This window comes from Physeter macrocephalus, chromosome 12 (genome assembly GCF_002837175.3).
Source record: "Physeter macrocephalus isolate SW-GA chromosome 12, ASM283717v5, whole genome shotgun sequence".
NCBI classification, from domain to species: Eukaryota; Metazoa; Chordata; class Mammalia; order Artiodactyla; family Physeteridae; genus Physeter; species Physeter macrocephalus.
In genome coordinates this window covers 47343879-47359577 of record NC_041225.1, presented here as the reverse complement: position 1 = coordinate 47359577, position 15699 = coordinate 47343879, and the positions used below count along the sequence as shown (strand labels likewise).

At 37.3% G+C, this 15699-nt stretch overlaps 1 protein-coding gene across 6 annotated transcripts in view; it reads right to left on the bottom strand.

The window, feature by feature from the left end:
- Nucleotides 1–15699, bottom strand: part of CLIP4 (CAP-Gly domain containing linker protein family member 4) — a 62439-nt gene that overhangs the window by 24285 nt on the left and 22455 nt on the right. For all 6 annotated transcript variants that reach the window (XM_007102493.4, XM_024118679.3, XM_028496648.2 and 3 more), the window contains 4 exons: nt 13964–14099; nt 7601–7741; nt 2273–2362; nt 1260–1403 (listed from right to left, as the gene is read on the bottom strand). In XM_007102493.4, the coding sequence (XP_007102555.2) occupies nt 1260–1403; nt 2273–2362; nt 7601–7741; nt 13964–14099 (511 nt within the window). The remainder of the gene's footprint in view (nt 1–1259; nt 1404–2272; nt 2363–7600; nt 7742–13963; nt 14100–15699) is intronic.

The following is a 15699-nucleotide window of genomic DNA, read 5'->3' as shown; positions in this document are numbered from 1 at the left end:
AAAAGCCCACGCGCAGCAACGAAGACCCAACACAGCCAAAAATAAATAAATAAAATAATTTTTAAAAAATAAATAAATAAATAAAAAATAAGTTATGCCAAAGTGGCTTCATTTCCTTTCTATGCAGGTAAATAACTGAACTGCAACAAATTCAATATATATGTTGATTTCAACAAGAAAACGTGTTTTATATATCCTTACACATAACTGAAGAAATGTGGACTGAATGGGATCATGCAGGCTTCACAGCAAGTTAAAAAGGTTATCACTGTCAACCTCTCCTACACAGTTTTTGACTTGGCTAAAAATAGAGAAAGCATGCTATTTAAATAAGAAGATAACACAAAAGTGTGTGAAAAAGCTATACACAAGATGTAAAAAACAAAATTCAGAGGGATAAAAATTCAAACATTAAATTAAATGAAAATAAATGTAAAGTCCCATGTCAAGCCACAAAACAAAGAGACTTAGCATAAGGCTCTGTTTGAGCCAATGACATAGTGTGGTCACCAAAACTGCATGAGTAGCCTCAGACTGGACTTGTACTGAGAGGCAGTGGTTCAGCTCTCTACCAGCAGGCTGGAAAGGGTCTGGGGACCCTACAGCATGAAGAAGAGCTGAAGGTACTTGAGACAGAGGCAGACTCTGGTAGCAGCGAAGCATCAGATAGACCTGCGGGTGAAGCCCAGCTGTGCACTTAGAAACTGCCACTGTGCACCAATGCCTAACCTCCCTAAGCCTCGGTTTCCTCATTCATAAATTGAAGATGATCATAATAGTACCTACTCCATAGGTTTATTTTGAGAATTAAATGAAATAAGGTATGTAAAATTCCTTTAATAGCATCTAAAATAGTAAATAACATGTACTGACATGTTAGTTATTATTATTAGGTTTAGATTAGAAAAGAGCTAAGTAAAGAAAGAGAACAGACCGTCGAGTTTCCAAGTATCTGAAGATCTATCATAAAGTTCTAATATGAACCTTACAGGGGCCAGAGTCCATAGATACATGAGGAAGAGAAGAAGTCAATCCAGACAAGGAAAAATGGCAGGAGCAAGAGGGAAAGGCAGAGAGATCCAGAGTATGCTGACAAAGGGGAGGGAGGTGGGGGGCCGGGGGGAGACAGGGAAGGGACAAGTAGTTCAATCTGACTGAAGTAAAGGGTTCCTTCTACACATTTAAAAAGAGCAAATCTACTTACAAAGAAACCAAGATAAAAAACACCAAGCAAGCCTGGTTGAAAAAGCCATAGATACCGGCACTGGCTCTAGATGAGACAGAAGGGCTTTTGCTCATTGTCTTCTTGTTATTGCCACTTGCATTCAGTTTCTTGGAGTGACTCTGTTGGTGCTCCAGAGAAGATGTAGAGGAGGAGCTGCTGACGGATGCAAGCAGGGTAACTAAAACGGTACAGGAAAAGAATACATCAGAGGGTGGGAAATAAGAAGTGAACCAATGAGATGCTTTTCCAGGTAAATCCTTCTGAAACTCTCCACTTAGCTTCCTCAGTTGTGGATTAACTAGTGTTGAATTAAATGCCTGATTTCATCAAAATATACTGTAGTTCATACATACAAGATTTTATAGCCCAAGCAGTTTTAAGGATCCAAAGGATCCACACTATATGATGACAATCTTATATAGGAGAGCGCTGACATGTCACTTAGACCAACTACCTCTTCTAACCACCACTGTCTCTCACCTCTCACTTAAGATGAGTTAGTAGAATCACATCTTATTTATATAAAAAACATACTAATGTGTTTTTAAGGTAACAAAATCTTAATATTAAAATGTTCTGAGTTAACCTGAAGGTAAGCAGGAATACTTTTGAATTTTCTATTTGTGCTCTATTCACCCAATGATTTGACAGCTAAAGGCAACTTTAAATGCTTTTATCAAGACATCTACACTATGGAATTTCCTTTTATTCTCTTAATCTAGTCCAGTAATTCTCTAATTTAAGTGTACATAAGAATCACAACACAGGATTTTATACAAAAAAAATATGTGTGAGTGTGTGTGTGTGTATATATATATATATATACACACACACACATATATATATATACATATATATATATACATATATATATATATATATATATATATATATACACTTAGGGGATTTTTAAGGATAAATTTTTACTGTAATGATTCTTCCCTTACAAACTTTAAACTTTAGCCTCATATAAGTTATATCACTATATTACTTTAAAGTTCAATCAGTAAATTAAATTTTGAAAACAGAACTTATAAATTATATTACCATCTTTCTCTGCTCCAGTTTTCAATTCTTCACCAGGAGGCAATGAAAGTGTTGATTCTGAAGCACTATCTTTTTTTGATGTCATTAATCCTAGAACACAAACAAAACACTTTCAGCAAGAAAGAATTTTGTTTAACGTTAAACATAAATATGTATTTGCTTTTTTAAAAAATTTTATTTATTTATTTTGGGCTGCATTGGGTCTTTGTTGCTGCGCACGGGCTTTCTCTAGCTGTGGCGAGCGGGGGCTACCCTTCGATGCAGCACGTGGGCTTCTCATGTTGCGGAGCGTGGGTTCTAGGCGAACCAGCTTCAGTAGTTGTGGTTTACATGAGCTCAGTAGTTGTGGCACATGGTCTTAGTTGCTCCGCGGCATGTGGGATCTTCCCGGACCAGGGCTCGAACCCGTGTCCCCTGCATTGGCAGGCGGATTCTTAATCACTGCGCCACCAGGGAAGCCCTGTATTTGCTTTTTAAAGTACAGACATCCCTCATTATCTACATCTTATCCTCTTCTGAGAACACGCTGGATGATAAATTCACAGACGGCAGGGGCCAATATTTCATTACTTAAAGGGGAAAGAAAAGAATGTATTCCTAAGCCCATCTGAAAACCCCAATCAATTTCCCCAAATATCACTAAAGTATCTTTTCCACCTATTTAAAAATCCACTAAGGAATTCTAAATAATATAAAGCATTTAAAACACAGCTATCTAACTGTCTGATACTTAACACACTCCTTAGTGTGTTTGCACAATACTAGCAGGTAAAGCAAACCCGATAACAGCTATGACGGCTGCACACTTACTAAGACCTGCAAACAACTCATGATTTCACTGGTGCGGCAGGCAAATTCATTGTAGTAGACTGTCTATTTAGATAGTAAATTTGCGGTAAAAATTTTTGCAAATCATTATAGCAATTATTCGTTTAAGTCAGAGTCAGACAGTAAGAAACCCTGTACTCTCTGCCACTGGTATTCTGAAAATGACTACCCGACTCTCACTACACCCAACTCCCCCAAAAAACTGATTTTAAAAGAGAGCTCATGAATAATACTCTACTTAATATTAAGACTTCTGTTTCAATTCTACAGAACCAAACTATTTAAATAAGAAACCTAACGGACTACACCCAGTTTCAAATTCCATCAAGCATCCATTCCAATTCTACTCACTTACAAAGCGTTCTGGGTGAAGAAATGAGCTTGGCACTCTGAGCGTCGCAAACAAAACAAGCCATGGTCCCAGCCCTAAAGGAAGACCTTTTCAATTTGGTGTGGCAGAAAGACATGAATAACCACAATATGAGGACATGTTTGATATAAGCCCTAGCATAGAAGGGAGGAGACAATAATCATGGTTATAAAGATAAATTAATGCCTCATCAAGAAGATCACATTCCAATATGGGTCTTCAGAGATAGGTCAGATTCTTCCAGTGAATACTGGAGGTATGATCAGAAAGAACTGAAGGGAGCCATTACGGATGGACAAAAAGAAAAAAAAAAAACTTAAAGAAAGACAGGATCAGAGAAGGATGAGTTTATTTTGGCTGGAATAAAATGGATTTTGGGGGGACATGGGAGAAGTAACCTGGATAGATGGGCCACAGTAAAATCTTAGAGGGTAACGGTGCCGGCAAAGGAACCGGAGCTCTTCAGTAAGGAATGAGCCTCTGACGGGCTTTGGAAGGAGGACTGGCATGAACAGTCACAGGTGAATAACATTTTTACCCCGACAGCAAAGCTTAGAGGGAACGAGAGGAGGAGGGACTGGAAGCAGAGGCCAGGAGTGAGGGCCAGAACCACAACAGCAGAAACTGGGTGGTGGGGTGGGGAAGAGAGACTTTGTGAAGTCAACCCACAGAGTAATTTCTTATTTTCAGTTATATTTTTCAGTCCTAAAGTATCCGTTTGAGTCTTTCCTTTTATTTGAAAATTTTGAGATAACTGGAAATTCATATGCAGTTGTAAAAAATAGTATCGGGAGATCTCTTGTACACTTTGCCCAGTTTCCCCCAAAGGTGACATTTTACAAAACTATAGCATAAAACCACAACCAGGATACTGACATTGCTACAATCCACCAATCTTAGATTATGCCAGTTTTACCTGTACTCGTCTGTGTGTGCGTGTGTACATGAATTATCTGGTTCTTTTTTTTATATCTTCATGTCTCTGCTGAAATTTTCCATTTGTCTCAAGAGGGTTCACCCTTAATTCTTAGAGAGTTATAATATATTCTTTAAAATCTTTATCTGATAAATGTCTGTATAATCTCAGGGCTGGCATCTTTTGATCGTCTTTTTCCTTGAGAGTTGGTGAGATTTTCCTGGTTTTTCCTATTTTGAGCAATTTTGGACTGTATCCTGTACAGTATGAACATTATTTTATAGGACTTTGGGTCTTGTTTAAATTCTATGACGAGTGCTGATTGTTTTGTTCTGTTCTGTTTTAGCAAGCATTCGACAGTTAGCAGGCGGTTAGTTTCAGGCTGGCAGTTCTTACCCATCTTCTGTGACTGTGGCTCCAATGTCAGTTCAGTTGCCAAAGCCTATTTGGGATCTGTCTCGTGTGCTGTGCCACCCAGTAGTCAGTCTGAGACCTGGGCAGTGGTCTGTGCAGGAGACCGAAGCCCGTGGTCAGACGCATGCACACACAACTGGCAGTAAGCCCACCATTCTGAGATCACTTTCTTGAGCTCCTTCCTCACCACGGTCTCCTTGACACTTTCCTGCTCCCAGAGGCACCCCTTCCTGATACTCTGGGTAGAATGCCTAGGCTTTAATTTCCCTGCTCTGTCATATAACCATTTTGTTTGTTTGTTTGTTTTACTTATTTTTATTTTTGGCTGCGTTGGGTCTTTGTTGCTGCGCGCGGCCCTTCTCTAGTTGCGGCGAGCGGGGGCCACTCTTCGTTGCGGTGTGCAGGCTTCTCACTGTGGTGGCTTCTCTTGTTGCAGGGCACGGGCTCTAGGCACACGGGCTTCAGTAGTTGTGGCATGCGGGCTCAGCAGTTGTGGCTCACAGGCTCTAGAGCGCAGGCTCAGTAATTGTGGCTTAGTTGCTTAGTTGCTCCATGGCATGTGGGATCTTCCCGGACCAGGGCTCAAACCCGTGTCTCCTGCATCGGCAGGCAGATTCTGAACCACTGCGCCACCAGGGAAGCCCCTGTCATATAACCTTTTGAGATTGACTCTGCCTATGGCGCCAAGCAGTAAGAAAAAAGAAGAAAAACTAATGGGGATTCCATCCATGTTCTTGGGACCGCAGTTTCTCTGGCCAGAAACAAGGGTTCCCCTCCCTTGGGGTTTTAGGTGCGTGGCCATCCCCTGCTGCTATTACAACATGCAGGACTGCCTAGGGACTGTGGTGGGAAAGAACCAAAGATGTAAAAAAGAGCAATCAAAAAAGAAAACAGGGACTCCCTCCACTTTCTGTCTAGCAGGAGACCCCTTTCCTGCTCTTCAGACCAGAAGTAGAGGGCTTCTCTTTGAGCTTTCTTTCCATATCTGCTGTGTACTTCTGGGTTTCAGTTAAAAGGATACCATTTACAAGAGCATTAAAAGTATAAAGCACCTAGGAATAGACCTAACAAAACAAGTACAAAATATCTGTGGAGAAAATCATAAAATTTTTTGAGATATTTTTAAAGGACCCAATTAAATAAAGCAATAGCCCAAGCTTACAATTAAAAGACTGAATATTGTAAAGATGTCAGTTCTCAAATTGATTTAAGGTTTAAATGTAACACCAACTAAAACTTCAACGGATATTTTTATTTTTTGACACTAAAAATAACATTAACATAATTTGTTAATTTGTCACATAATTTGTTTATCTGTCTAGAAGTTAACTTTCTATTAAGGAGCAAAAAAAACTTTAATTTTGTGACAAGCACTTTTTTTGAGATATAATTCCAGTTTGTACTTGCAAAATAATATTTTCTTGCCCTGGAGATATATTTATCACCTTATTTATTTATTTTTCCTTTTTATTTTTTTAATTGAAGTATAGTTGACATAAATATTATATTAGCTTCAGGTATACAACATAATGATTCGACATTTATATACATTATGAATTGATCACCACAATAAGTCTAGTTACCTCTGTCACTACAAAGTTATTACAACATTACTGACCATGTTCCCTATGCTGTACGTTCCATCCCTGTGACTTATTTCTTAACTACAAGTTTGTGCCTCTTAATCCCCCTCACCTATTTCGCCCGCCCTCCATCCCTCTCTCAACAGATTTTTTTTGAAGAAACTTAACAACTTATTCTAAAATTTATAAGGAAGTTTGATTTATAAGGGCCAAACAGGCAGGACACTGTTCAAGAAAAAGATAGGAGTCTTTCCTCTACTAGATATCAAGATTTATTTTTTAAAAAAACTATAGTAATTATGAAGTGCAGTACTAACACAGGAATATTCAAATAGGCCAGTGGAACGGAGCAGAAAGGCCAACCAAATTTGTAGACAAAATCCTTTAGTCGTGGTAGAGTGCCTTTCTGCTTCAGTTATTGATGAGTTAGCAAGCATTTATTAAGCACCTATTCTGCGCTATGTGCTACAGTGAATACAAAAGTACAAAATACTCTCACAGTCCATTTAAAGTTGAAGATTTTTCTAACAGAATAAAAGATCTGCCCAAATCAAGCAATCAGAGGACAAAACCCAAGATAACAAATAGCAACAGGCTGGTATGGATTAGAGTGTATACGAAATTAGAGAATGAAGAGACCAAAGTGAGCTGGGTCATCAGGGAGGTTTTCATGGAGAAACAGGATGTGAGTAAGGAGGTCAAGAATGACTCAAACCTCAGGCAGAAGTCAAATATTGCCCAGAGAGATAGGGAAAGTATGAAGGGAAGAGTGAGAACCATGCACACAAAAGACAGTGAGACGTAACAAACCACAGCTCAACTGCGAAGCAGTAAGAGACTCCATCAGAGAAAGGTCTCTGACGGCCAGTTTCAAGAGTTGAGACTTTTTCTGATAAAAAAAGGTCACTAAAATTCTTGAATAGGTGAGAAACATAAAGCTAGTTGTGTTGCATAAATACTTATCAGAGGTATAAAGCCTAGCTTTGAGGTTAGATTGGGGGGGATAAAAGTATGGAAATAGAAGGGAAAAAAAGGAAGGAACAAATCTGAAAAACGCTTGTCAGGGATTAAAATCATAAACCAAGTACTTTGCAGATTTTATTAAATTCAGGTTTCACAGGCAGCTAACCAAAAAGTGTGAAGCAATTTAAATATAAGGCATTCCACAGATAAAATTAAAACACGAACAAGACATCAAACTTTCTGGTTTGACCTACCAGTATTTACTTTTGACGTTACATGAGCTACATCAATTTTCTGGGACCTGACGAGAGGTACAGCTTTTGTAGAAGGAGTGTGTGCTGTATTCTTCCTTTGATCTTTTGCTTTACTTATCTTTGAAAGGGGTGCAAAAATACCTAAGAGAGAATGCAGAATTTTAGTGTTAAGCAATTAAAAGCACTTCAAATAAAAGGACAAGTACAGCCATTCAGTAATATAAACCTTTAAGTTCTTTTTTAGGGTCTACTAGGTGCCCTGTAGTGACAGACAGAGAAAAAGTACGTCTCAGTACTTGCCCTCAGAGAGTTTACAATCTAGTTGTCAAGACTAACAACATACACAATAATTCAAGAAGCACATAACATAACGAGGCACTAAGTGAAACTCAGGGAAAAGAGAATTATAATTATTTCTAAATACTGGCAAATAACAGTGCACTATATAGTACAAAAACTATTCTTCATGTCACTTTATCTATAGCTCCTTAGAACATATTCTTTCCCATATTATAGCTTTTTATGTTCATGTTTTATCTCTCTTCCAGACTTTAGAAGACAAAATCCAACACTCATCTCTGCATTCCCCCAATGTACCTAACTACAGTGCCTTACACATAGTAGGGATATAAAAAATCTTTTTGAGTATAAAACGTAATTTCCCAAAAGGCTTAGCCCTCAGCTCCTGACAACTGACAACAGAAACAATACAGTGTGTGTTGTGTGGGAAGGTATGTGGGGACAGGGGGAGGGGGCTGCCTGTTTGCTGCAGCTAGGAGTATAAAATTCCATTAAAAAGAAATTCATCCAGGCATAAAATTACAGTATATATAAATATGCACAGACATTAGAAATAGTGAATATGGACTATAAATACCAAGATTATTTGGCTAAGACATTTAAGAAGAAAAAATAAAGTCATAATATGTACATTATACACTACCACTCAGTGTTTACGCCTAATCTAACAAAGACACATTATGACTAAAATGTAATACATTAAAACAACTTGTTTTAAAATAGGTTTGATGAAATGCTCAAGATTACAAAAAGTGAGTGCTTTGTTTATAGCTAACAATTGCAAACTATACTACTTTTCTGCTAATCTTGAAATTCTTTCCTCCACCAGATTCTACAATCCTTCCTCCTGATTTTCCTAGCTCTTTTGACTTCTCCACAATGTTTTCTCTCTCCTGTCTCCCGCCTATCAGATTTTCTTTCTATTTTTTTTCTCTAAATTATTTTCCTTGCCAAATACACACACATGCACACACACACACACGCACTCAAGCTTGATGATGATTATACATCCAGTGTTGCCAAGGGTTTGAAGAAATAAACTATTTTATACTGTGGGATGTAAATTTGTAAAATCTTACTTGAAGACAAAAATTCTGACCTAATTTACTTTATGGCATTAATTATAAGGAAATACTTATACTTAAGAAGTGTGAACAAGGTTACAAACTTACGTTTGTATATTGTAAGGAGAAGATAGACGTCAAGAGCCAAAACAATTTCTAGTTTACTACTATAACCCAATCATACTTTTGGAAATTAATTTATGAGAAAATAATCCAAATAGGAGGAAAAGACTGCATACCTGAGTATATCATCACTACAATACTGTAAGTAGGAGAAAACAATTATTTGGCAATAGAATAAATGAATCAACTATGTTTATGAACTACTACATCACTGTTAATAAGGAAAACAATAAAGATTATGTAGAAATATAGAAATATATGAAAAGTAAATCAAGAAAACAAAAATTGAGTTGTATGTTTGATTACATTATGATTATATCTGTGAAAAGTTGTATGTGTGGATATAGGAAGGACTGTAAAAAATAGAAAACCAAAACATATTTATGAGTGCAGACTATGAATTATTTTTCAAATCTGTGTCAATGTCACAATAATATCGTTCAATGAATGAACTATATAGCTCTCATTCTCCTTTTTTTTTTAAATTAACTAAATCATTTGAGAAAACCAAAACTAAATTTAAAGCAATGACTGGATATAATCAAAGCCCAAAGTGTGCACTGTGTATGGGTTAACCTTCCTGTTCAGAATCTCATGCTACTCAAAGTACTGATGGGACTCTCCTCAGATCTTGACATACAATGATAAGGCTTAACTAAAAATAAACACATAAGGAAGAATTATTTTTAAACAGAAGAGTAATGAATTTCTAGATAAACATGATCCATTTTGTTTAACCACAATTCCTCCCAAAACTCCACTAAAATTTTAGTAAGAAGTAAAAATGGTATAAACTCTAAAGAAAAAAGAAAATGAGAAAAAAGAGAAAAAAAGCTAAAGCTTCCAAAGAAGCTTCCAGAAACAGGGAAAAGGACAAAAACAGAAGAAACAATGACTCTGAAACTTCTAAATAGCAACAGTGGAAGCTCAAGATGATAGCTGGCAAACTATGGCCTGAGAGCCACATCCTCCCGCCGCCTATTTTTGTACCTTTCTGTTGGAACGCAGCCACACCCATTTGTTTACATATTGTCTACGGCTGCTTATTCACTACAACAGGAGAGCTGAATAGTTGCAACAAGGGACTGTACGGCCCATAAAACCAAAATATTTACTACCTGGTCCTTTACAGAAAAAGTTTGCCAAATTGCATTAGACAACAGAGTATCACCTTCAAAATACTGAAAAAATATGAATTTCAACCTAACATTCCTTATCCCACTCAACTATCATATGAAGTGTAAGGGTAGAAATAAACATGTTTCTGGAATGGAAAGTCTCAAAAAATTTACTCCCCATGAGTCCTCTGTGGGAGTAAAGGATGTGCTCCACCAAAACAAATAAGTAAACCAAGAAAAAAAGATGACTTAGTACGAACACCAAATCTTTCTCTTCATAGTATGAAGTCAATAGATGTCTAAAATTGGAAAGATTCATATATTATTTAAAATATGAATATGAACATCAGAAGATACAGCTAAAGAAGTCAAAAAAGTTCTTGCCTCTAAAGAACAAGTCTTGGAGCAAGGAAGGGCAAGCCAGGGGAGGGTTTAGTTGTTGTTTTAATAAACCTTATAATACAACTTGACTTATTAAACTAGGTATATGTGTTCACTTTGGTGATTAAAAGACATAAAAATAGTATTACCAAATATTAAAAATTATAATAAAATTTTCATAACTGCCAAAACCTAGAAGCAACCAAGATATCCTTTAGTAGGTGAATGGAGAAATAATGGAGGTCTGTGATACCTCCAGACAACAGAGTATTATTCAGTGCTAAAAAGACATGAGCTATCAAGCCATGAAAAGACATGGAAGAAACTTAAATGCAAATTACTAAGTGAAAGAAGGCATTATTAAAAGGCTATATACTGTATGATTCCAGCTATCTGACATTCTGGAAAAGGCGAAACTATGGAGACAGTAAAATGGTCAATGGTTGCCAGGGGTGGAGGTGGGAAGGGATGAACAGGTGGAGCACAGAGGATTTCCAGGGCAGTGAAAACACTCTATAATATGGCAATGATGGATACATGCCATTATACACTTGTCCAAACCCACAGAATATACAACACAAAGAGTAACCCCTAAGGCAAACTATGGACTCTGAGTGATTATGATGTGTCCATGTAGGTTCATCCACTGTAAGAAATGTACCCTCTGGTGAAGGGATGTTGATAAAAAGGGAAACTGTGCATGTGTGGGTAGGAGGTATACAGGAAATCTCTGTACCTTCCTCTCAATTTTGCTATGAACCAAAAGCTGCTTTTAAAAAGATCTTTAAAAAATTATTATAAAATTTTTACAATCAAAACAATCTAATATGTGTTAGAATTAACAGATCAATGGGACAAAACAATCCCAAAACAGACTATAGCATTTATAAGAACTTAATTCATATTAAAGGAAGCACAACAAGCCAAAGGGAAAATGACAGATTTAGAGAGAGGAAAAAAAAAAACCAAAATACTGTTGCTGAAAAGAGACAAATTCTTTGGCTTCTGCTTAGTCAGGGGGTTCTCTACCTCTCCTGTGCCACCTCTCCTGCTCCCCACACCTCAAGTACTGACAGTTTAGCAAAGACCTGGCTCAGACTACTGAGCTGGCTCAGCAGGAAGGGCTATTCCCATTTTTATATAATCCAACACATGACCCTTCCCCCCAACTTGCTGTAAAGTATGTAAAAGGGGATGGAGACAGGGTCCTTGCGTATCTTTGTCCTAATCAAGCATGCCTCTCTTTGGAATGATGGGATCTGGGAAGCCACATGCATTCTGTTACAATCTAAGCATTTCTCATGGCTCTGATTTACATCTGCTCTCTGTGTTGCTAATGGTTTTGATCTTGCCCTTAGTCTGCTTGACAGCTGCCAAAATTAGCTAATAGAATAAAACTAAACTTAAATTCTTTTTTTCTTTTTTTGCGGTACGCGGGCCTCTCACTGTTGTGGCCTCTCCCGTTGCGGAGCACAGGCTCCGGACGCCCAGGCTCAGCAGCCATGGCTCACAGACCCAGCCGCTCCACAGCATGTGGGATCCTCCCGGACCGGGGCACAAACCCATGTCCCCTGCATCGGCAGGCGGACTCTCAACCACTGCGCCACCAGGGAAGCCCTAAACTTAAATTCTTATCCTTATACAACTAACCAAATAAACTCCAAATTAAGTAATGTGGTATTTAAAAATTAAAACATTCAAAAGAATAAAATATATAACCTATAATGAATTCTGGATTAGGAAGAACTATCTACCTTAGCATAAAAGCAGTTATAAGAAATTATAAAGGAAAAGTCTTTTAACTGCATAAAACTACATGTCCATAAACACTGCAAATGAAGTTCAAAGGCAAAAATGACAAACTGGGCGAAATATCTGTAATAAATATAAAGGCTTCATATCCTAAAGATGCATTTATTTTTAAAAAACTCATCAGTTTTTTAAAAAGCTAATATCCCAATTTTTAATTGGCAAATAATATGAATAATTATTTCTTGGCAATTGCCAAGATAACACAAAAAATATATGTGCTACAATAGAACATTTTAGGTATTTTATTTCACCACAGTCAGAATAACATGAATTTAAACAGACATTTTCACCTATCAAATTGGAAAAATTAAAGGAAATTGAGCCATAAAAAATCACATTTTCAAACAATATTTAAAGATTTGAGGAAATTATAATAGGATGTCAGATAAAAATGCAGACGATTGAACTATATATAATCCAAATTTTGTGGAAAAAAATAAATAGAAAACATATACAGGTGATTTTAGTTTTTTCTCCTTTTTTATATTTTTTAAATCTAATGTAATGGACATTTTTTATACACAAAATTTTTAATAATATACCCGAAAACGAGGCTCCATCTTAAGTGTATGACAAAAGGAAACTGGTGATTTTGATAAATTCATAACAGCTAGCAAATAGTTAACATTTGGGGGGTGCTTACTGGGAACTAAGCACTATTCTAGGTGCTTTATATATTTATCAACACATTTAATTCCCACATGAACTCTTGCGGTATTGCTATCCTCATTTCATAGAAGAAAACTGAGGCACAAGAAGAGTAAGAAGGTCCCACAGCTGGCAGGTGGAGGAGCTGATTCACACCCAAGCAGTCAGGCTCCAAAGCCCATACGCTTCAACACTGTACCATACTGCCTTCCCTGTCGAGCTACAAGATGAAATACTGCGCAACCAGGGAAATTAACGTTCTGGGAAAGTACTTCACAACAAGGAAAAATATTCACAACATAGTAAGTGACAAAAGCAAACTGAAATCAATGTGTCAGGGTGTGTGTGGGTGTGTGTGTGTGTGTGTGTGTGGGTGTGTGTGTGTGTGTGTGTGTGTGTGTGTGTGTGTGTGTGTGTGTGTACGAGAGAAACAGAGAATATAAAATAAAGCAAGTCGGTGTGTGTGTGTGTGTGTGTGTGTGTGTGTGTGTGTGTGTGTGTGTGTGTGTGTGTGTGTACGAGAGAAACAGAGAATATAAAATAAAGCAAACATTTGTCTGAAAGAGAAAGAATCATCCCAGCTCAGGAGCACAGTAATAAAGTTGGCTTTTCACTTGCTTTTCAATTTTTCAAGTTTTTCAACCTCTAGAGCTCTGTATTTCCTTGGTAATAAAGAATAAAATCCCTCCTTCAGTCATGACACCACCATGAGCAGGATTTAGGAAGGTCTCCAGAGCTAGGTGCCCTCCTAGCAAGACACCCTCTCCCAAGCACAATATTGCTCACAGTAAGAAAAGGGCAGTCGCTTCATTTATTACATAAGTAACCAGGGAGAAAGTTTTATTTAAAAATAATAAAAGAGTAAAATTTTATTATTTTAAATTAATTCTCATTAAATTAGATAGTATCTAACTTACCATATTTGGGGGCACATTTAAAGTACTGGACTTTCCCAACACTTCCATTGTTTTTTCCTTCTGGTTCATCCAACTCAATGCCAGCCCACTGCCCACTTGCAAATTCAGTTGTTCCACAAAATCTTAATGTTCCAACCTAAAGAAAATATGAATCAGAGTAACTTTTGAGTACTACCAGTAATTCTAAGTTTCCCACTCTTGCAACTTTATCATGGAATTCTTTCAAAAACACTCTCTCAAAGTAGACTTCAGAAGAAGGAAAATATTACCAGGGATAAAAAGAGACATTAAATAATGATAAAAGAGTCAATGGGCCAAGAAGGCATAAGAATCCTAAATCTATATGTACCTAACAACTGAGCTCCAAGACATGTGAAGTGAAAACTGATAGAATTAAAAAGAGAAATAGACAAATCTACAATCACAGTGAGACTTCAACACACCTCTCTCCATAATCAACAAGCCAAGAAGGCAGAAAACCAGTGAGGATACAGAAAAACTGAAACCTGAAACCAGCTATAAGCCAGTTTGACCTGACATTTATAAAATATTCCATCCAAAACAGCAATACAGGACTTCCCTGGTGGCACAGTGGTTGAGAATCCACCTGCCAATGAAGGGGACATGGGTTCAAGCCCTGGTCCGGGAAGATCCCACATGCTGCAGAGCAACTAAGCCCGTGCACCACAACTACTGAGCCTGTGCTCTAAAGCCCACGAGCCACAACTACTGAGCCCGTGTGCCACAACTACTGAAGCCCACGCACCCAGAGCCCGTGCTCCGCAACAAGAGAAGCCACTGCAATGAGAAGGCTGCACACCGCAACGAAGAGTAGCCCCTGCTCGTCGCAACTAGAGAAAGCCCATGCACAGCAACGAAGACCCAATGCAGCCAAAAATAAATAAATAAAATAAATAAATTTATTTTTTTAAAAAAGAGAAACACAGAGAACTAAACACACAAACTCTATCTATACCTAGCACTCTATCCAAAAATTAACTCAGAATTAAATGTAAAACTAAATATAAAACCTAAAACTGTAAACATCTAGAAGAAAACATAGTATAAAATTTCTCAGATATTCTAAACACACAATCCATAAAATAAAATTTTGATAAAATGAACTTCATGAGAATTTTAAACACCTGCTCTTTGAAAGACAGTCCTAAGAGAATGTAAAGACAAGCAATAGACTGAGGATAAATATAAATGAAACAAGACTGGCTGTGAGGTGACAACGCTGCCGACTGATATGTGCATGTTTGTTATATGTTTCTACTTTTGTACAGCTTTAAATTACTCAAAATAAAAAGCAGTAAAATAAAACACAGAATAACTCTTCTAAAAGTCCATTATCAGATGTAGGACAGGAATACTAAAGAAGCTGTATATTAATCCAAAGGGGGAAAAATGCTACACGTTCATAATTTCTTGGTATTTTAGCTCCACAGATAGGACAACGGAAAACTAACAAATGTCCATGAATGTATTCTTGTGGAAGTTGGTAAATGTCATTCTCAGTGTAATAGTTTGTAGCTTACCTTCCTTTTTGAAGCAACTTTCTTAGTAAATCAAATGTTCAAATTTCAGTGTTTTCTGAGAAAAGTGCATAACACTCCCCACAAACCCACCCAGATATTTAGCCGTAGCTATGTTAGAAATTCCACATGCAAGCACAAACTCCCTGTCCCATTCTCCATACCAAGCTCCCAACTGGCCCCAAAAAGAGAAAAACA